The sequence below is a fragment of the Bombina bombina genome, chromosome 2 (assembly GCF_027579735.1).
Source record: "Bombina bombina isolate aBomBom1 chromosome 2, aBomBom1.pri, whole genome shotgun sequence".
Classification (NCBI taxonomy): Eukaryota; Metazoa; Chordata; class Amphibia; order Anura; family Bombinatoridae; genus Bombina; species Bombina bombina.
In genome coordinates, this window is record NC_069500.1 from 616,280,163 (window position 1) to 616,305,314 (window position 25,152).

Consider the following 25,152-nt stretch of genomic DNA (forward strand, 5'->3'; position numbering starts at 1 on the left):
TGCCATCAAACAAATACGTCAAACAAGTTCCAACAAGTGCGGCTGAATCACTTGAAAAGAGCTATCAGGTCACAGGACTGAAGTTTTGTCACACTGATTACCTAAAGCCACTGTTTAAAAAAAAAAAAAATACTTGCATGTTAGTGGACAGGCAAAGCAGACTTTCCACTGAACAAAGGAAGCCTTGTCTTGCAATAAGGTGATGATTCCTAATTAAAATCAATGATTTTTATTGTGGTTCTGATAAGCCTGTTTGCATAGCTGCACTCTCAACGAAACGGTTAGACGTTACCAGGAAAAGAGAACCATCAGCTTCCCTCTTAGGCCTTGAACTATGGCTGTGCTATTGAACCATGTTTACTCATCCTTGGGGGTAATGTTGAAAGTTTAGAAAGCTGAAGAACATATTAAAGCAAAGCCAAATAATTTCATTAGGCATGAATTCATTTATGGAAATGCACATGAAGTGCCCAAACCGTCATTTTTTCCTTGAGCTTGTGCCAGTACATGACCCAAGGAAGCCATCCAATGAGAAGAAAGCTGTTAAAACAATTGTTTGTATTGAGTTTGCTTATTTATGAACAGATGGGGAATATTAAAATAGTACGGGCTGCAAAACAGACCTATAAAAGGAAATTTTTCTAATTTCTAATATGTTTATAAACTGCTTCTTCTATTTATATATCTTCCTTTTCTCTCTTTTGGTCTTCGATACATTTTTTCCCTTTGTTTATTACTGATTTCTAATGTTCATAAGAGTGATTACAAATCAAATGTTTAGGTCAAAGGAAAGCACATTATTTATTCAAACAGATGTGGAAACAAGTATACAAAATATACATTTTCCACCTACTTCTCTTAAAGCAAAAGTAGTTCTCTTAATAATGCATATGAAATTACATCTAAAATTAGAAAAAATAAATAAAAAAACAAGCACAAAACATACAAGAGTATATAGATTGCACTGACTAGGTAAATATTAAATAGTACACAGAGAGCGCTCAATGAACAGGCTACAGGCCCACTACCTGTGGTTTACTATTTAAACATTTAATACTACAAAATACTGCAATTGGCTACTTCAAAAAAGCAACAATGTTAAAAAGTAAATATACAAAATTGAGGATCAAATAATATTAATTTGCAAAGAGGTGATATATAGGTATTATGGTTAACACATATATATCAATCTCAGGATATATATTGTAGGACAGATTACAAGTGGTGCACTGAATTTCTTTTCCCACTCACCCGCTAACTGCACTCAAGTTAAAATTTGAGCTCAGCCGGTTTTGAGCGCGTATTAATAGTAGAAAGTAAAATGTTAGTGCATGAGCGGAAACACACTAACTTCTCTAAATAGACTTCTATTGGGCACTTTACAAAAAAATCAGTTATCCATCGCAAACTAACCCGACACTGCGCTGGACCAACTGCACTAAACCTAAAGGTGCTAGGAATACTTTAGATTCCTATGTTCTTCACATAGTAGAAAAGCTTCTTTTTTATTATATATATATATATATATATATATATATATATATATACACACATACACATATATATATATGATTATTTTTGTAAAATATTTATCTATACCTATATATCTATATGAATATATACACATATATCTATTGAATATACATATATATATATATATATATATATATATATATATATATTTTTTTTTTAAAATAAATAGGGCATTTTTTCTACGTTAAGAACATAGGAATTTAAGCTATTTCTATTCAAAATACATTAAAAGTGAATAAAAATTATATTGCATGTTTCAAGGTAAGTGACTGGAAAGGGCTCAAAAGAATATATATATATATATATATATATATATATATATATATATATATATATATATATATATATATATATATATATATATATATATATATATATATATATATATAAAGAGATGTAGAGATAGACAGATAGATAGATAGATAGATAGATAGATAGATAGAGAGATATGTGTGTGTGTGCACACATACATTTTTAAATATGTAAACACATAAATACACATGTATACACTTATACACTTATACACACACACACATATTTAGACATATCTATATACATTGAATGTAGCCCCTTCCAGTCAAACACCTTGCTATATACCATATCTCTTTATAACCCTTTTAAAACATATTTCTCAATATTAAAATTATATATTTTTATTAAAAAGTTTATATATGTATGTAATACTTTATTTGAATGTGTTTTGATGTGTGTCATATCTATATGAATATATACATATATATATATATATATATATATATATATATATATATATATATATATTGTATTTACATATATATAGAGAGAAATCTATTTAAAATAAAAAGAACATAAGAATTTAAAGTTTTTCTATTTAAAATACATTAAAACATTAAAAAATTAGTAAAAATTATATTTTATGTTTCAAGGTGTCTGGCTGGGAAGGGCTCTAAAGTGTTTGTGTGTGTATATATATGTGTATACATGTGTATATACTGTATGTACAGTATATATGTATGTGTGCACATATTTCAATATTTAAACACACAAAAAACAAAAACAATATATATATATATATATATATATGTTTAAATATTTGTATACATTTACATAGATGTGTTTATATTTATGTATATGTGCATATACATATTTACACTTATAAACACACAAATAGACATGCATATACACACACATATATATAAATATATATATATATATACACACACACACATTGGAGCCCTTTCAAGTCAAACACATTGTCATATACCATATAACTTTTAAAACTTTTAACCCTTTTAAAACATTTTTATAATATTAATAATATATGTTTTCACAAAACATTTTTTACCCTTACAGTTTAATTCAAGTCTCAAGTTGCACTAAATTATCTAGCTCAGTTTTGACTTGCACTCGAGCGAAACCTATAACTTTAAACTTTTAATACCAATGCTATTTAGTGCGGTTGTGATACTCACTGATAGTATCAGTTGCACTAGTGCAATGTCAAATACGCTAATCATTCTCTGGTAAATGGGATTTACTATGGAATTCTAATATTAATTTGCAGCAATATTGCTTATCGTGTTACCACTTGTAATCTGACACTATATATATATATATATATATATATATATATATATATATATATATATGTATAATATGATGGGAAAAGGTTAAAAAATTAACAATTTGCAAACACATCTCCATAACACATCTAAATAAATATAAATGCCAATAAGCCAGTGCCAGTTTGTGCTTGTCAATAAAGATGTGCAAGTAGTGATGGGTGTGGGGAGCGCTCTAAAAGAGCTGTGAGTATAAACTATGATTTGAAGTGTGTATACACTGTGATAGAATGTGTATGGATTTACCAAATATAATTTCTTTGAATAAATATAATTACTTTGAATCATAAATTTTTGTGTGATTCTGGTGTTATATAGTGTCTCTCCAAAAAATGTGAACAAATAAACAAACAAAAACAAAACGTTGATTCTTAAAATTCTTCAAGGACAATTTTATAAAATCCTTCTATTTATTCAAAATGTGTATGCTCGGTGTATTATCACTGTACCTTTAAATAAATTGATGTGCCTCTAAATAAATTGATACACAAATTGTGCTTCAAAATGGATAGACCAACAAATCGTTATGAATTTGAGACGTGATGAATTTAAAACGTGATGAATTTAAATGAATAAACAAACAAATCGTGATGAAAAAAATGACTTAACTTCTAGATGAATAAACAAACAAATCGTGATAAATTTAAAAAACTTTACTAAGATAAAAAACAGTATAAGATCGTTTCAATCGTATTTTATGGTTATACCATACAATGAATCTGTTTAGAGCATGTGGGGGTACATCTTTATCGTAAAACAATGCTAAAAGTTCGGATTTTTAATCCTTATGGTGGAAGTTCGGATTTGTAATCCTTATGGTTTTCTTAAGTTGTGGCCACAACCAATTTTAAAACAGTTAAAATCCAAATGTAGTACTGTGCTGTTGTTAATTTTGCAGTTTATTCTCCCCCTAACCGGACCTCTGATATTCCTTACCTCCGTGTTTTCTTTGTATTACCTTGGGTTCTGGGAAGAGTGCTTTTTGTAAGTAGGTCGAGTTCTCCAAGCGGCTTTGCCGCTGTTTGAATTTCCTCCGCAACTACTTCCTACCCTGATGTGCGTGTGACGTTACCCAAGGTAATACAAAGAAAACACGGAGGTAAGGAATATCAGAGGTCCGGTTAGGGGGAGAATAAACTGCAAAATTAACAACAGCACAGTACTACATTTGGATTTTAACTGTTTTAAAATTGGTTGTGGCCACAACTTAAGAAAACCATAAGGATTACAAATCCGAACTTCCACCATAAGGATTAAAAATCCGAACTTTTAGCATTGTTTTACGATAAAGATGTACCCCCACATGCTCTAAACAGATTCATTGTATGGTATAACCATAAAATACGATTGAAACGATCTTATACTGTTTTTTATCTTAGTAAAGTTTTTTAAATTTATCACGATTTGTTTGTTTATTCATCTAGAAGTTAAGTCATTTTTTTCATCACGATTTGTTTGTTTATTCATTTAAATTCATCACGTTTTAAATTCATCACGTCTCAAATTCATAACGATTTGTTGGTCTATCCATTTTGAAGCACAATTTGTGTATCAATTTATTTAGAGGCACATCAATTTATTTAAAGGTACAGTGATAATACACCGAGCATACACATTTTGAATAAATAGAAGGATTTTATAAAATTGTCCTTGAAGAATTTTAAGAATCAACGTTTTGTTTTTGTTTGTTTATTTGTTCACATTTTTTGGAGAGACACTATATAACACCAGAATCACACAAAAATGTATGATTCAAAGTAATTATATTTATTCAAAGAAATTATATTTGGTAAATCCATACACATTCTATCACAGTGTATACACACTTCAAATCATAGTTTATACTCACAGCTCTTTTAGAGCGCTCCCCACACCCATCACTACTTGCACATTTCTATACATCTGATATTGGGAGCATATCAGATTTGGGGAAGCTAGTTGAGTCCTATCTACATATCACTCCACACTTTCCTTTTCTTGTCAATAAAGATATCACATTTACAAACACAGGTAACAGTTGCTGTGTACTAAAATCCTTTTCAAAATAAATAATTGCCAATGGTAGGAAAAGGCACTTTGATCACCTGGAAAATATTGCAGTGATGATGAGAAAGAAAACTGTATATCTTTCTACTGTAACCCTGCATATGTTTTTGACTTAAACTTTGTTCCCCAAGAGAATATAAAACTTCAGCTAATCACAAATCCTTTATAGTTTTCCAAGTTGAATTTGTATGGTGTGATTCAATGTTCCCTTATAGAGTTTCAAGGAGGATAATGGACACAGGGGGCTATTGAATTTGGCAGCTGTAATCACTGTCCTATGTGTACAAGAAGGCAATTAACATATGTATTTTATTATCTTTCAAAGTGATCATTTTGGTGTGGCAATTTCTATAAAGAAAAACGTGTGGCCCTACAAAGATACAGTATGTCAATCACAACAATTGATATGAATGAAATAAACTACAATCAGGGGATTTCTCCATCAAGCAAGTTTATGTGTGCACTATTCTATATAATGTGTTGTCATTTATGCACTATCGGTTCTATACAGGCCCTGATCTGGACTTGATAACAAACATTTTGGCCCCATTGTAGGATACCCCAAACCCCCCAAAACAACTACAGAATATAATAAAACATTCACAGGAATCTGCTCCTAATTTAAGCCCTTCATGCTGTTAGCACAGCACGATCCTTCGGCCACGGAACCCAATACTTTATCTTGGGTAAAAAAGTAAAAACAGTACCATGCGGCCGATTGCTAAATTGAGTTTGAGATAGACGTTTGAATTTTGGCAGGTATGTTTCTCCAGGGCCACTGCAGTCACATCTGGAGAGGATTTCTATGCATTTCGTAAGCTTGCCTTCGTGATTCTTGGGTGACTGTCAATCATACACTTTTGTTAGGGTTTCATCCTGTCTCTGTTTTTGTCATGTGTGTTATGCTTTTGATAGACCATTGTATCTCAAGGGGGATGGGGTTGTGATGCATTTGATATTTACCAGATGTTTTTAAAGCAGCATAATTTTCACTCCTGACAGACAAGGATGATATTATGGGGAACTTTATTTATTTAATCATGCCAAGCAGATCAGATGAAAGGCAAAATGTCATATTTTTTCATCTACCTTCAGTTTAAAAAATATCAACAGTAACTGCAAAAATATTTGAAGATTGGACAGGTATTATTGAAACCAGACAAATGTTTCTTTCTCAAATCAGAGAATAATTTGCAGAGTATTTTATGAATACCATAAACCTATACTACAATGTATCTAAACTCAAGGTTACATAACTGAGTGGTACCCACAAATATGGGACCAATGATCAGAAAGTCAGTGAGCAAAATCTATTTAATAATATTTATTGGTGCCCTGTGTGCATGAAGGTAATAGATATTATTAAAGGATTAGTAACCCATAGCTCTATCATTTAAAGGGACACTAAAGTCAAATTAAACTTTAATGATTCAGATAGGGCATTATGTTGTTTTAAGAGACTTTCTAATTTACTTCCGTTATAAAATTTTGCACAGTCTCTTCATATACACACTTTCTGAGGAACCAGCTCCTACTGAGCATGTGCAAAAGTTCATAGAGTATCCATATACTAGTCTGTAATTTACTGATGGCTGTCACATGATAAATGGGGAAAAAATAAATTTGTCAGAAACAATCTAAAGCTTATTTGAAATTCAGAGCAAGTTTTATTATTAATTATGCAATTCTACTCCATTTAGTGATCCTATAACTTAGATGTGCTACGCTTTAGGAAATATAGATATATTTGTAATACATTTTAAAAGCAACTATAATCAGCAATCTCATAGATTAAAGCTCAAAAGATTTAAATTTCACACAAGAACATACTGATACCCAGCTAATGGAGCCCATATGAGAGTAATTTATGTTAGTTCTCCTTACGCGCCACTCCCATCAAATGACGCCTGGGTCCCTTGGTGCCACCTGGTCTTATTAAAGGACAGGTCCTGATCAGGACATGAACTCAATTTAAAATTACTGCAGGTCTCCAGCAAAACACAATGTCCACAATTTTTAATGAGATATCATTTTAGATAACGAATACAAGAAAGCATCAATACATTTTTTAAGTATAATAACAAAATACTGAAATATTTTCTATAAAAAGCAAGATTAACTCAGCAGAGATACTGGAGATATAAACAGTATCTCTATATAAGTAATTCTGGTATGAAATAAAGATTCTTTCAAATTCCTAAACGTCATCAGTCAGTTACGATGAGTGAAACAAACATTTATTAACTGCATTGCCAATTGCAATTTCTTAATATGTAAGTCCTTAATAAATAAATAAATCAATTGCATCATTATGCCTTTTTTTTAACATGTACTTCATTTTAAATTACATAGAACAGAAAAGACTGCTTACTGTGCTTTACTTATAAAAGCTTGAAGAATGTTTTATAATCTGAAATACAGTTATAGTTTAAATATGTTACAATCAGAACCATTTAAGCTAAGTTGAAGCAATTTAGTCTAAATGAGCTCAAATAATGCTGTCTTTCTTCAGAGGATTTAATATTATAAACTGTCTAATTTTTCAAAACTGGCTAAAGCATATTTACTGGACTGTAGCAGAATCTGTTATGGATAACAGATGTGCTGCCAATCATTGTAAGGTAATTTGTAGTTTATTAGCTATTATGGTGTATTAGATGAAATATATATTGATGTATTAGGTGAAATGTGGCATTGTTAGCAACCTAAAAATGATACACGTGCATAAAACGTTTTATTTCTGTTAAATTGCAAAGCTCAATATGCCCACAACCACAATGACTACAATTACTACAATGTCATTACAATTTAGTGAACCACAATTTATTATACACTCCTTTAACTATTTACTTTCAGGAAGAACCAAATATGTTTCCATAAGATAAGATAATACAACTTACCGTACACTTGTTTGGCTTCTCGCCTGAGTGAACCCGCATGTGAATGAGCAGCTTATATCGAGCATTAAAGGGTTTGTATCTTCTAGGGCAGCCTGCCCAAAAACAAGCAAAGTCTTCCCCTTTCCTTTGATCTATATGAACCTTCTCTATGTGTCGCACTAGTTCTTCTTGATGATCATACATAGAGCTGCAGTCAATCCACCGACAACAGTGTTTACCATTAAAATCATCAATCTCCTCTTCCTCTTCAATCAAAGGCACAGAAGGAGTAAGGGGCATTTGATGAGGTTGATGAGGTTGGTTTATAAGTTCATGCTGGTGCATATGTTGGTGGGCATGGTAAGGGGGAGGTGGGCATTGATGAGGAGGAGTTGAAAGTGACAGAGGATCTTGTGGAGCCATGTTAATTGTGTCACCTGGAAAATTATCTACTCTTTCACTTTTTAAGACACCATGCGTATGTCCTTCACTCAGGGCCACGGTTTGTCGAACCACCATGTTATTCATAGCCTCAGATGGCAAGTTATTTTGTTCCAGCTGCTGCATACGTTGATATTCTGCTGTCACATTCTCAGGAAAAGTAATATTATCATTAATTGCAAGAAGACTTTTCTGAGAGTTTGACCCAGCACATGATGGAGGAATGCAGCTCCCCCTCACTCCTAAAAAGTGCCCATAAACTTCAGGTTGAGGGGAGATGGTGGCTGGGGAAGCTCTTGATCCATTTATGTAGGCAACCAATGATGTTGGTGAAGTCCGGATAATTGTATTGAAGTCAATCCCAATACCATCGGACAATGGAGACAAGGAAAGAGCTCTTTTCTTTGATCGTGCTGAATGAGATCTTGTGGAAGAATGACGGGGACTAGGATAAGGTGAGGAGTTATTTTCAAAGCCAAAAAGGTAAGAAGGCAAAGAGTTTGTGACACTATTGTTGGACATAGATGTTCCTGGAGGAATACTAAGTATATCCCCTGGCTCACTACTATTCTGGGAACCATGGTTCGAAGGAAGAATTCTATAACCATGAGGCCATTCTTGTTTAACACTCATTGTAGAATGACTCTCCGTTAAGCTTAAAGTAGTTGATGCAAGAGACTCACGTGACATAAGAGACCTAGAAAAGGGGTATAAAATATGCTTTTAGAAACTAACATGTATATGTAAAAAGATCTTACAAGAAAACAAATTATAAAGAAAAAAAAGTTTGTCATTCAGTTTATAATTTTTTAAACACTGTGAAAAAGCTTAGTGCAAGTTTCTCATGGCTTACAATGCATATTCAATTAAAGCAATTTGAAAAGAGAACATTTATAAACAATGTGTGCTTTTCCATATTTTATTAACTGCTCAGTAATCAATCTTGAAGAATAGACCTTTGAGTAGGACTATTGGCAAAAAATATAAAATTACCTAAGGCTCTCATTGTATTATTTATTTATTTTTTTATGGTTTTTTTAGTTGTTGTTTTTATTATTTTAAAATATTTTTTTAAGGTATGCAAGTTAATAATAAGTATGTTTGAGATCACCTCCGCTAGACAGCAGGGAATTTACCTCTTCATTACTTAGATGAGAAGTGGTCCATTCATTTGAAAAAGGAAAATTCACTTTTTGGAATGGGTAAAAAATCCTTTCATTTGACTGTGACATGCCCAAAGTAGACACCATGGTGGTTTCTCTTTCTTTTTCCCCATTTCCCCCCTATAATATGCAAAGAGACCCCATTTTAAGAAGAGGGACACATTTAGTGTATTTATTGTATGGGTGAAAGCAGCTCCAAATAAGTGTCTATTGCATAAACACACACACACACACACACACATATATATATATATATATATATATATATATATATATATATATATATATATATATATATATATATATATATATATATATATATATATATTGTAAATTGTATATATTTATTTTTAATTTAATTTTATTTATTTATTTCTATGAGGGGTCAGGTACCCGGGAAGCTAGCAGGTGATTTCATGACACAGAGCTAACCTATAATCATTTGCATTTAGTATAAAATAAAAAGGTTGAGACTAGACCTTTTGTCAACTCCCATAATTCACTAATAAATGTGAGAGTCCATTTAAAAAAAAAAGGCAATAATAGTCTTTATAATCTGTGGTCCGGTGTTCTTACAGCTACTAGGTTATTGTTATGACACTGACAAAAATCCAGAAAACTGGTCCTATTTTGTGCTAGGGTGATCCAAAATAAGCTATTATTATACCACTGGCCATAGAATCCTGCATTTGAAAAATTGGTCTCCTAATGTTCATGTAAGGTTGCATATCTTTATAGCTGTTGAGTGATTGCATTACAATAATCTGACAGCAACTATTAGCCTTTATCTTACATTGTGGAGCTTAAATAAATGGGTGTCGTAGGTCAGTTTAAATATTTTGATATTTTGTTAAATTCTATTTACAATGATTTTTTTGTGTGAAAATAATTTGTAATAGCTAAAACAATAAAGTAATAGAAAGTGTAGCTAGAGGTAGAAACATGCATACATGATCCCTAAGCCTTCTGTTTTCTACTACTTCCATGCTTTCATATTTTCTTCTCACTCATTCCATTTTCTGAATAAAATGTTAGATGGTAAAAAGTGACAAAATTATTTTTCAAATGCTAATTTTTATTGTGAAACAAGGGAGAAAACCTATGACACTTAAAATTATTTTCCCAACACTCTATCTCTAGGCTACCACCATACTTGGTTTCATTGGCTGCAAATGTATTGTTTAATTAACTATTTTTTTCATGAGCTCATTCAATATATCAGGGTATAATTAGATAAGTCTCTGGAAACCAGGGCATTTGCCCTGACAAGGTGGACCTGGCAACCCATGAAAATTCCGCAATTTCCTGGACAGTTCTTAGGTATGGACATATGATACAACATGTTTAGTTTATTTTGTACAAGAAAATAGTTTACTTGTATTTAAAAACTTTAAGGTTAGTAATGTGTTTTTTTATCTTCCTGTAATTAATAAGGAATGCATCGATAGTTCATGTTTTGAGTCAAGATAATTTTAAAACTTAAATTGTCAATTGCTATTATTAAAACATAATAAGACAGCTGAAAAAAATGTTTCTCTGTATTTCTTTATATAAAGCATGTCACTACATTTCAATGCAGATCAACTAGTTGATCATACAGTGTAAAATTGTATTAATTATCTCCCCTAATTAACTATAATATGCATGGCCGAGAGCATGCAGCTGAAAAGAATTGCTTCAATGACACATGCCGGATAAATAACTTTAATTTCATGCAGTGCATAGCAGTAGATATACCCTAGAGGCAACATGACAGATGTTATATCCTCACAACATAGCTTTTTTAAAAAAAATAAGTTTTTACCTTGTTAAATATCATGTTTGTCAGTGAGACGAGAAATAAAATCACTAATAATCATCTTGGAGCTGTGCAGGAAAATTATTAACTGGCAATTTGTTGTTTAGGGTCATATCTTTTTAACCTGCTAGGGCCTCCTGACAGGAATCAAAAGAAAAAGTGTGCAGAAAAAAAGAAAAATGAAAAACTCCAGAATTCTCCTTTATTTAGAGTATATTATATAACAAATATATATATATATATATATATATATATATATATATATATATATATATATATATATATATATATATATATATATATATATATATATATATATATATACTGTATGTGTGTGTGTGAACAGATAGATAGTTAGATTACTGTATGTTTAACCCCTGCAAATGGATTAAAAACATAGCTAAAGTCAGCTCCACAGCAGCAATGCACTACCAGGAGTTAGCTGAACACATCAGTTGAGCCAATGACAAGAAATAAATGTGTGTAGCCAGTACCATCAATAACCAGCTAGCTCCCAGAATGAGCATAGCTACTGAGAACATGTACATATTCTTTTCAACAAAGGATACCAAGTCAATAAAATAAAATTAAAACCCACTCAATGAACCCACCACCTCACAGACCCACAAGAGTAAGAATCTCAGAACCCAAAATGAATCACCCAGAATATCCCATCCATTACCCCCAGAGCATAAAATATCAATCTTTAATACCTCCTAAACAAAATGAGGACTTATCAAATCCACTGTAACACTATCACAGAGGGGCACAAACCTATTACAAACTTAGAAGTCACTCAGAACACTAAGGTGCCAGCCATACTGTTAATGTATGTAGAAGAGTTCAAAACATTAGGCGCCAGAACAATAATGTTGTGGTACTATATTAAAATAAATTATTACATTAAACTATGATAATCTATCCTAGAGTGGTGTGTGTTTTTTGATTTGTAGTATTTATGATTATTGAAATTATTATAAGTAAAACTTATGAGTTAAATATTACTCTTCACAGATGGGCAACAGAACAACTGCTGCTTCTTAAATTGAATGAATGACTGACAAGCCCTGCTCTTCCCATGCAAGAGCAGGGAGGGTGGGGATCTTAAATTCCAGCAACCAATGCCGCTCCGGAGGCCCCAAAGAAGTGCAGACAGATTCTCTTTATGGGAACCTTGTCTGCACGCATAACAATAAATCTTGCCCATTTTTATATAGTACAAAAACTATTCAATCTTATTATGAATAAAGCTACATTCTGAATCAAACATGGCTGTATTTACTCCTTAAACTATGCTATTATATAATATTCTACTCTAGTTACAAGGTTTCCTAGACACAAAAACCTCACCAAAATCATTGTTTAACTGGGCAGAATGAACATATGAACTTACTGTTAATGGGACAGTTTAGTCAAAATTAAACTTTCATGATTCAGATTGGCCATGCAATTTCAACTTTCCAATTTACTTTTATCATCAAATTTGTTTTTATCTCTTGGTATTCTTTGTTGAAAGCTAAACCTAAGTAGGCTCACATGCTAATTTCTAAGCCCTTGAAGGCCGCCACTTATCTCAGTGCATTTTGACAGTTTTTACAGTTAGACAGCGCTAGTACATGTATGCCATATAGGTAACATTGTGCTCACTCCCATGGAATTATTTATTAGTCAGCTAAAATGCAAGTCTCTCAAAATAACTGAAATAAGGAGGCAGTCTGCAGAGGCTTAGACACAATAAAAATTCTGGAGAAGACTGTCCCTTTAAATAGTTTCTAGAACAAAAAACCATGACATATAAAGGAACCATCCATATTTATCAAAATGTGCATGGAGAAAATGAAAGTAGAGAGCTATTTTATTGTAAGGTGTGCTATCAATATAGCTTGCCCACACTCAGAAAAGGGCACAATCTGGTAGTACAAATGAATGATAAAACGGAATTACCAGAGAATGGAAAGCACAGCCAACATCTCTTTAGTGCGCCCAATACTTTCAATGAATAACTCGGCTGAACTAAATATATATTTTGTGTATTGTGCACGAGCCCAACACATAACAGCACTAAAAAAGTAATTGTGACTAGAGACCTGAAGTAAAGTGTTAGGGCTAAAATAAAAGTACATTGAAAGTAACACATGTAAAACATAATAATATAAACTATTAAACTTTTATATACATATTAACAGTAAAATATATGTGTATTATAAAAACAAATGTAAAGAAAGATTTTGAAAGTGATATGGTATATGACAAAGTGTTTGACTGGAAAGGTCTCAAATGTATATATATACATAATACACATAATATGTGTATATATTTGTATGTGTGTATGTATATATGTATGTGTACATATACTGTATATGAGCACACATACATACACATATTAGGGGATATATTATATATATTTATAAATAGACAGATATATATATATATATATTTATAAATAGATATATATATATATATATATATATATATATATATATATATATATATATATATATATATATACACACATTCTATCCCCTCTTAAAGAGGTTAATATGAGGTATATACAATTCCACTATTAGATTGCCTCCATTTAAGTCATCTGTTAAAACTACACAAAATTGGAAAAACTGTCCAAACACAAATCATGTTTATAATAAAAGTAAAATGCAACACATGTGGTTTAATTGGATGCAATACATTGATTTAAAAGTTAAGAGCAGCAAATAAATAAGCTTTCTGGTGTGTTTGTCTTTACCAATAAATAAATAAATAAATACATAATGACAGATAATAAGGACCTTGTATCAGATGGAGGTATAGCTAAGTGTTGCAGGTTGAGTGCCCTCTGTAGGTTAGGGTTGATCTGCTTGCATGCGGTCGCAGCTTGGTTTGCAGGGGGTGACACAGGTCCCAGTCGCTGAACCATCATAGGGCTGCTGGTGACCATGAGGTTGTTGCAGACGCCCTTTCCACCAGTCTTAACCTGAGGCCCGAAGCCACCGCTACCTGAAAAAGGAACATAAATAGCAGATATGTGTGTACAGTAAGGTGGGTACCAGAGTGCTTTAAAGACTTTACTTTCTGCTACACATTTAAAAGTCTCACATTTTATGGTTTTAATGCAATTAAAATTATGTCTGGGATTAGAGAGGAGAAAAGTAAGATTATATGACATTATCAAGCTGGTATTTACACTCCTTCTCTGAGTGCATGAATAAGGATTAAATACAGAATGGGCCAGTCTAAAGTAAAGTGTTGGTACCTTACTATCTTATATCTAAATTGACACCTGACACTGCTAAACTCTGTTTGAGACCAGTAAAAGCAAAACCAAGTTTGATTTTTAAATTAGACGTATTACAGCTTAGATACAAATACTGTAGAAGTGATTTTTAAATAAAATAGTGATTGTACATTATTTCAGATCATCTACCTATGTTTGCGCTCATTTTATTTCCCAGCAGCCTACTACTCACATATCCACTCCCCAAATGTGTTCTAGCATTGTTAAGCCTACAGGGGGAAATCACTCACTCAAGAAAACCTGTTATTTTCAGTCTACTTATATGCTTGTGCTCTTTGGCGTTCTAGCATTTAAATGAAGCATTTTATTTACTGAACTGCTCCTCTTGTTCATCAGTTATCTACACTGTTACAACTTTAACAATTATTTTTGGCCATACTTTATTTAGCTCTCCACATCTTATACAGGGCATAACTAGAACTCACAAGGCCCCTAGGCAAAAGCTGAGGTGGGCCTTCCATTTCAATAGCTCCCTCTCTGGCTGTTTGCAATCAGCAGTGGGGGCTGCTTTTTGTGACTAAAACTCATTCTTCCACCTTGGTCACTCCGCACTAGAGGAAATGCACCCCTTGTACAGATATGGTGACAGGTTTTTCTGTTCATCAACATGGTGGTGACCATCTTGAAAACCCTGCCGCTATACTTGTAAAGGCAAATCCAAACACTTTACTTACAGTATTAGCCATTTGTTTAAAGGGACACTCAGGTTAAATTAAATTTTCATGATTCAGATTCAGCATGTAATTTTAAACAACTTTCCAATTTACTTCCATTACAAAAAATGTGCACAGTCTTTTATATTTACAATTTTTGAGTCACCAGATCCTACTGAGCATGTGCAAGAATTCACAGACTATACGTATATGCATTTGTGATTGGCTGATTGCTATCACATGGTACAAGGGGAGTGGAAATATACATAACTTTGAAATTTGTTATAAAAAAAATCTACTACTCATTTGAAGTTCAGACTAAGTGCTATTGCATTGTCTTGTTATCTTGCATTTGTTGATTATGCAAATCTAATGTGTTGGCACACAAAGGGGCAAAACAGGAAGCAGATGGAGCCTGGAACTGCACAGACCACCTCTGTAGCAACACTACTACTGATTGTCGGATCGGATGTGCCCCTAGAGGTGTTTGCCTGGTCTCAGTTCAGACCTCTGTATTTACACCCCAGCTTCATACTGAACAACTCACTAATTGCCTGATATTCAAAACCTCGCCAGCATGGAGAGAAAACATGCAAACTCTTTAGGATTTAATTTAGACCTTGTATTGTTATGTATGAATCTCTCTTTAACATAAAGAACACTACATAGCAACATAACATTTCTTAAGATAAAATATTAATTTTAGATCATCTCTTATTTGAGAGGTTTAAAAAAAAAAAAAAAAAAAAACGGGCCCTAAATCAGGTTGCATAAAAATATTTACAGATCAAAACACTTCTAAACTATCTTAATATGTAAACTATTGCAACCTTATTTATGAGGCCCTCTTCTCTTCTGATGCTCCCCAAAAAATACAATTCAGCATGGACAGTTCTTTGATTTTTATATCAAACAGAATATTATTGTACAACCGTATTATATTTTTATTTTATTTATTTGCTTTAGTACATAACTTCTCTATGTAACTACTAGACTTGTGCAGCAGTGAATAATTCATTTCGGACTAATTATTAGTAACAAATATTCTGAAAAAAAATTAATCTCCTGAATTATTTGGTATTTGTTTTGATTAAAACAAAATGAATACTGAATATTTGTTAAAATTTACATTTGGTTTAGTTAAAGGGACACTCAATCAAAATGAAACTTTCATTATTCAGATAGAGCATGCCATTTAAACAACTTTCCAATTTACTTCCATTAACAAAATGTGCACAGTCTTTTTATATTTAAACTTTTTGAGTCACCAGCTCCTACTGAGCATGTGCAAGAATAAGTGTGTATGCATTTGTGAATGGCTGATTGCTGTCACATGGTACGTGTATGCATTTGTGATTGGCTGATGGCTGTCACATGGTACAGGGGGAGTGGAAAAAGACATAACTCAAAATTGTCAGAAAAAAAATCTACTGCTCATTTGAAGTTCAGACTAAGTGCTATTGCATTGTCTTGTTATCTTGCATTTGTTGATTATGCAAATCTACAGTGTTGACTGGTCCTTTAAAACAAATGTAAAAGTAACTTTTCTGCAGGTGGCACAGTATAGGACTTATACTAACCAATAGCGCTCTGAGGAGCTGCGATAATTAAACACACTTGTTAACCTTCACACTTAACGTGTAAAATGATAAAAAATACTTCTTTATTAAATTCTATTTAAATTCTTTATTCTTTAAATTAGTTAGTGCATTTTTTTGGAACAAATATCTGATGTTCGTAACAAACATCTCTAGTAATTACTCACTCAGCCATGCTCTGCATGAACCAAGGGTCAGATTACGAGTTGCGAGCTAACTGTTGCGCAAGTGATATCAGGTTTATTGTGGGTGTTTGTGCACGTTGCAGGTATCGTGCATATTACAAGTTCAAAGTAAACACAATTGGGCCGATTTATCATGGCCCGAACGGGGCCAAATACATCTGTTTCCACTGCTCCTTAACTTGTATGCCTCCTCTGAGGCGGCGAACATCAATCTGCCCAATCGCATACGATCGGGTTGATTGACACCTCCTGCTAGCGACCGATTGGCCCCGAATCTGCAGGGGGCGGCATTGCACAAGCAGTTCACCAGAACTGCTTGTGCAATGATAAATGCAGTCCAAACAACAAAAGGTGTTCCAGCCTCCAGAAAATTTAAAAATAACCTTTATTTTTCTTACATAGGGTCCTCAGAAGAAAACATACAATGTTTCAAGCCCGCTATAGGCTCTTAATCATGTATGTAAGAAAAATTAAGGTTCTTTTTAAATTTTCTGGAGGCTGGAATACCTTTTGTTGTTTGGACTGTATCTTGGGACTTGGCAGGTCCCACATTCCGTGCCCCACAAGCCTGAAAAGCAGTGTGCTGTTTTCCAAAACCTTTTCTATTACCAATGATAAATGCAGACAGCATATGCTGTCTGCATTTATCGATGTCTGGCGGACATGATAGCTACAGCGGATCATGTCTGCCAGACTCATGATAAATCGGTCAAATGGCTCAAGCGCAATTGAATTTAGCCTGCGTTGTGTTAGCACGACGTCAGAGCTCTGGTTACCTGTTACAAGCGAATAAAAAGTTGCACAAAACTCAACAAAATTACATTACAAAGTACACTTATACTCATAATAACACCCTCTAATAAAATGACTTTAAAATTTTGCATTAAAAAGTTATATGGGCTTAAAGATATGAGGTCTCAGATGAAGGACAGTAAAGGGCCTGCAAAGGGCTTTAACATACTAATACATACATATACATGTCTAAATATGCATATGTATGTATATATTTATATGTATATATGTATTTACAGACATATGTACACATATAAATGCATAAATACATTTGTACTCACACACACACACATATATATATATATATATATATATATATATATATATATATATATATATATATATATATATATATATATATATATATATATATAAAAGTGCATTGGATCCCTTTGCAGTCATGTATCTAAAAACATGAAAAAACATATTTATGCAATATTCATATTTAATAAAGTGTTTAACTGTGTATTTGCTGTAATTATTTTGCACTAAAATGTTCTTCACATAGGTAAATATGGTCTAAGTATTTTTAAAGGGACAGTCTACACCAGCATTGTTATTGTAAGCTTGTACAAAAGAAGGATAGGTTTGAATTATGTGCTCTGTTAATTGATGGACATCATTTGAAGTAATGACAATAGCAACATAGCATGAAGCAGCTGTTTTTTATGCTCATTTTACAACACAATTATATAGCCTAAGTGAAGTAGATATTATGAAGTGAAGCACTAATATGATACCAATGTGAAATATAGCTTTTGTAGATTAAAGGGATAGTAAACACCAAAAATGTTATTGTTTAAAAATATAGATAATCCCTTTATTACCCAGTTTTGCATATCCAGCACAGTTATATTAATACACTTTTTACCCCTGTGATTACCTTGTATCTAAGCCTCTGCAGACTTCCCCCTTATTTCAGTTCTTTTTACAGACTTGCATTTTAGCTAATCAGTGCTGACTCCTAGGTAACTCCACAGGCATGAGCACAATGTTATCTATATGGCACACATGAACTAATGCCCTCTAGTTGAGAAAACATGTCAAAATGCATTCAAATAAGAGTTGGCCTTCAATGGCTAAGAAATTAGCACATGAGCCTCCTAGGTTTAGCTTTTCACTAAGAATACCAAGAGAACAAAGCAAAATTGATGATAAAAGTAAATTGGAAAGTTGTTTAAAATGACATGCCCTATCTGAATCATGAAAGTTTATTTTTGACTAGACTGTCCCTTTAAATAGATATTCCTATTTATATCTGTATATATCTATACCTCTATATATTCATATAAATATATAGGTATAGATATATATTTTACAAAAATACCATATATATATATATTTTTTTTAATAAATAGAACATATTCTGCTATTTGAAGAACATTGGAATGTGAAATATTCATATTTTCATGTCGGGTTAGCGCACTTGACAAAATGTGATCAGGTTTGCGCGCAAGTAGGATGTTTTTACACTCCATTGACTTCTGTGGGGGAATACTTTGATATGATTGCGATATTGTAACTTTGGCTTGTTGCGTACACCGGGTTAGCGCACAAGTGAAAAAACGTTTTACTTTCAGCTAGTAATATGTATGGTATCCAACGCGCGCAAAAAGCAGAAGTAAATCGTACTTAACGTGCAAGCGGGAGTGATAAAAAGTGATCCACTCATAGGGGCCTATCTATGAGGGCCCTATCTATGAGGGCCCGTGTTTCAGGCGAGCCTGCAGGCTCACCAGAAACAGCAGTTTTGAAGCAGCGGTCACAAAGACCGCTGTTCCATAACCCTGTCCGCCTGCTCTGATGAGGCGGACAGGAATCGCCGCAATTCAAACCGATCGAATATGATCGGGTTAATTGACACCTCCCTGCTGGCGGCCGCAAATCAGCAGGGGGCGGCGTTGCACCAGCAGCTCTTGTGAGCTGCTGGTGCAATGCTGAATACGGAGAGCGTATTGCTCTCCGCATTCAGCGAGGTCTTGCGGACCTGATCCGCACTGTCGGATCAGGTCCGCAAGACCTTTCATAATTTGGCCTCATAATCTTGCCCTAGTTCATAGAAACACATTACTAATGTCCCTAAAATACGCCACATACTACATTTCAACAAAACCAACAGTTTTTTGGGGGACATTATACTTGTTAAAGAATAACTTTTCAAGTTAAAAAATTTCTTATAAAAAAAAAAGAAAACTTTTTGTTTCTAGGATAAGGGTTGGTGCAACTAAATGATGGTTTCTTTAGATAAATAAACATCTGTAAGGAGCTTGCAATCTAATAAATGAACAAACTATTTACATAGTTAAATGCTACAGTCAGCCTCTCATAAAACAATAATAGTGCTTTGCAAACACACACACCTGATTAAAACTTATAACAGTGTGGGAAACTGCCAAGATGCGGCTGAGCAGTCACAATGAACTTAGGCTTGGATATTGCCAGAACATTTGCTATGGATAATGCAGAGCAGAAGAGTTTGAAGGGAATATGTGCCAAAGTTCTAAGCAAAGAAAAAATAATTTATAGCAAAACTATAATAAACATTCAGCTGTAAAGATATACATGAAATATTTCCACCCTTTCTAGGTAGCACATATCTTGTCAAAACAGATTAACAAAAAGATAAATATCCCATTCTTGTATACAGTAATTGTATTATTCTTTCTAATGTTCTTTAGAACAATGAAAATCTGCAATTAGATAATTATAACATTTTTTTCCAAACATTAGAAAATACCTAACAAAATATAGGCCCAGATTACAAGTGGAGCGTTAAATATCGCTTTTATGAAAGCGATATTTGCACTTCACTTTGTAATACCAGTACGAGTACGCGATAATGTGCTGGTATTACAGGTTTTCAGCAATGTGAAAACGACCTCATGTCAGGCTCTTCTAATCAGGTCTACTTTTCAAAAGCGCTTTGCTCACTCGCGCTACTGGACTAGAGTGGGAGGGCGCTACATTAGACAGCACGCCAGAGAAGCGCTTTTGAAAAGAAGACCTGATCAGAAGAGCCTGGAGAAGAAACAAAGTAAATGTAACTTTGGGGGATACAATCTCTCAAATCTTTTGTTTTTTCAATATTTCGCTAAGATAATGTTATATAATTCTGCACTCTGTACAAAATCATGTAACATTGTTTTTTTTTAGGTTTGCTGTCCCTTTAAAGAATATGATGTGATTTTTACTTCCCACAAATAGAAGTCTGTAACGGTAAGCACAGTTGTGTTTCTAATTGGTTATGTGTCTGTATAATGTAATATATCTGTATTCTTCATAAACTAAATACTGGTGCTGTTATTTCACTGCCATTGGCAATCTTAGCTAAAGGGACAGTCAAGACAAAATTACATTTTCATGATTCAGATAGGGCAGATTTCATAAAATGTGCTTTGTTCTCTTTGTATTCTTTGTTGAAAGCTAAATCTAGGTAGGCTTATATGTTAATTTCTTATCTCAGTGCATTTTTACATTTTTTCCCAGTTAGACACTGCTAGTTAATGTGTGCTAAGTAGATAACATTGTGCTTACTCCTGTGGAGCTATTTATGAGTCAGCATGGTGAGGGGGCGCTTCAAATTTTGGCGCTTACAGGCTCCTGGGTTGTAATTTGGCTCTCAGTAAACAGTGGATAGCAATGTGCAAAGCTTTATGATCCACAGTTTACATAGGTGCCTCTAGCTGCAGGCTTTTACTGTGAATACATGGCTTGTCTGTTCAATCTCCAGGAATCATGCACAAGCTGAAATGAGAAGGAAAAGGGGCATGGAGCTAATTTTTCAGGGGCTGTGCCATAAGGCAAGTTATTAGAGAAGACACAGTGGTAATGAAGCTTACAGGCTTCAATGTTTAAGTTATATTTTATTTAAAAAAAATATGAGTTAAAAAATCCTTTTTTATTAAATATCTATAATCACAATGGAAACTGTATAGTATAGTATTTTCTCATTGTATTCATTGTTTACGGCAACTTTACCTATATGACATTCCTGAAACACTTGTAATGCTCCTCCAATTATATCTGGAATCATTATCCATGTATAATTAAAATGCAAAAAACATTACAACAATGCAGGTACAATGATAATAAAGTCCTGATGTAGGTACAATGATACAACAGTCCTGATGTAGGTACAATGATACAACAGTCCTGATGTAGGTACAATGATACAACAGTCCTGATGTAGGTACAATGATACAACAGTCCTGATGTAGGTACAATGATACAACAGTCCTGATGTAGATACAAGGATACAACAATCCTGATGTAGGTACAATGATACAACAGTCCTGATGTAGGTACAATGATACAACAGTCCTGATGTAGGTACAATGATACAACAGTCCTGATGTAGGTACAATGATACAACAGTCCTGATGTAGGTACAATGATACAACAGTCCTGATGTAGGCACAATGATACAACAGTCCTGATGTAGGTACAATGATACAACAGTCCTGATGTAGGTACAATGATATAACAGTCCTTATGTAGGTACAATGATACGACCATCCTGATGTAGGTACAATGATACAACAGTCCTGATGTATGTACAATAATACAACCATCCTGATGTAGGTACAATGATACATCAGTCCTGATGTAGGTACAATAATACAACAGTCCTGATGTAGGTACAATAATACAACAGTCCTGATGTAGGTACAATGATACAACACTCCTGAGGTAGGTACAATGATACAACAGTCATGATGTAGGTACAATGATACAACCATCCTGATGTAGGTGCAATGATACAACCATCCTGATGTAGGTACAATGATACAACAGTCCTGATGTAGGCACAATGATACAACCATCCTGATGTAGGTACAATGATACAACAGTCCTGTGGGCAGAAATGTCCGTAGGTGACAAGAGAGAAGGAAATAAGTAAGTATTGGGCAAAGGGGACAGATTGGATAATATTTGCAGTGATATAGAATTTTGATATCGAATTTTGGTGCTTACAGGCTCCTGGGTTGTAATTTGGCTCTCAGTAAACAGTGGATAGCAATGTGCAAAGCTTTATGATCCACAGTTTACATAGGTTCGTCTAGCTGCAGGCTTTTACTGTGAATACATGGCCTGTCTGTTCGATCTCCAGGAATCATGCACAAGCTGAAATGAGAAGGAAAAGGGGCATGGAGCTAATTTTTCAGGGGCTGTGCCATAAAGCAAGTTATTAGAGAAGACACAGTGGTAATGAAGCTTACAGGCTTCAATGTTTAAGTTATATTTTATTTTAAAAAAATATGAGTTAAAAAATCCTTTTTTATTAAATATCTATAATCACAATGGAAACTGTATAGTATAGTATTTTCTCATTGTATTCATTGTTTACTGCAACTTTACCTATATGACATTCCTGAAACACTTGTAATGCTCCTCCAATTATATCTGGAATCATTATCCATGTATAATTAAAATGCAAAAAACATTACAACAATGTAGGTACAATAATAATAAAGTCCTGATGTAGGTACAATGATACAACAGTCCTGATGTAGGTACAATGATACAACCATCCTGATGTAGGTACAATGATACAACCATCCTGATGTAGGTATAATGATACAACAGTCCTGATGTAGGTACAATGATACAACCGTCCTGATGTAGGTACAATGATACAACCATCATGATGTAGGTACAATGATACAACCATCCTGATGTAGGTACAATGATACAACAGTTCTGATGTAAATACAATGATACAACTGTCCTGATGTAGGTACAATGATACAACCATCCTGATGTAGGTACAATGATACAACCATCCTGATGTAGGTACAATGATACAACAGTCCTGATGTAGGTATAATGATACAACCATCCTGATGTAGGTACAATGATACAACCATCCTGATGTAGGTAAAATGATACAACCATCCTGATGTAGGTACAATGATACAACATTCCTGATGTAGGTACAATGATACAGCAGTCCTGATGTAGGTACAATGATACAACAGTCCTGAAGGTACAATGATGCAACCATCCTGATGTAGGTACAATGATATAACAGTCCTTATGTAGGTACAATGATACAACCATCCTGATGTAGGTACAATGATACAACCATCCTGATGTAGGTACAATGATACAACAGTCCTGATGGTAGGTATAATAATACAACCATCCTGATGTAGGTACAATGATACAACAGTCCTGATGTAGGTACAATGATACAACCATCCTGATGTAGGTACAATGATACAACAGTCCTGATGTAGGTACAATGATACAACCATCCTGATGTAGGTACAATGATACAACAGTCCTGATGTAGGTACAATGATACAACAGTCCTGAGGTAGGTACAATGATACAACAGTCCTGATGTAGGTACAATGATACAACCATCCTGATGTAGGTACAATGAAACAACATTCCTGATGTAGGCACAATGATACAACCATCCTGATGTAGGTATAATTATACAACAGTCCTGATGTAGGCACAATGATACAACCATCCTGATGTAGGTATAATGATACAACAGTCCTGATGTAGGTACAATGATACAACATTCCTGATGTAGGCACAATGATACAACCATCCTGATGTAGGTATAATGATACGACAGTCCTGATGTAGGTACAATGATACAACCATCCTGATGTAGATACAATGATACAACAGTCCTGATGTAGGTACAATGATACAACCATCCTGATGTAGGTACAATGATACAACAGTCCTGATGTACGTACAATGATACAACCATCCTGATGTAGGTACAATGATACAACAGTCCTGATGTAGATACAATGATACAACTGTCCTGATGTAGGTACAATGATACAACCATCCTGATGTAGGTACAATGATACAACCATTCTGATGTAGGTACAATGATACAACAGTCCTGATGTAGGTACAATGATACAACCATCCTGATGTAGGTACAATGATACAACCATCCTGATGTAGGTAAAATGATACAACCATCCTGATGTAGGTACAATGATACAACAGTCCTGATGTAGGTACAATGATACAGCAGTCCTGATGTAGGTACAATGATACAACAGTCCTGATGAAGGTACAATGATACAACCATCCTGATGTAGGTACAATGATACAACAGTCCTTATGTAGGTACAATGATACAACCATCCTGATGTAGGTACACTGATACAACCATCCTGATGTAGGTACAATG

General features: G+C 33.6%; 1 protein-coding gene across 1 annotated transcript in view; it reads right to left on the minus strand.

The window, feature by feature from the left end:
* The window catches only part of GLIS3 (GLIS family zinc finger 3), a 591,890-nt gene that overhangs the window by 429,742 nt on the left and 136,996 nt on the right, over positions 1 to 25,152 (minus strand). Inside the window, exons 3-4 of the mRNA XM_053702545.1 lie at positions 14,248 to 14,455; positions 8,081 to 9,197 (exon numbers count right to left, since the gene is read on the minus strand). Coding sequence (XP_053558520.1) covers positions 8,081 to 9,197; positions 14,248 to 14,455 — 1,325 coding nt within the window. The remainder of the gene's footprint in view (positions 1 to 8,080; positions 9,198 to 14,247; positions 14,456 to 25,152) is intronic.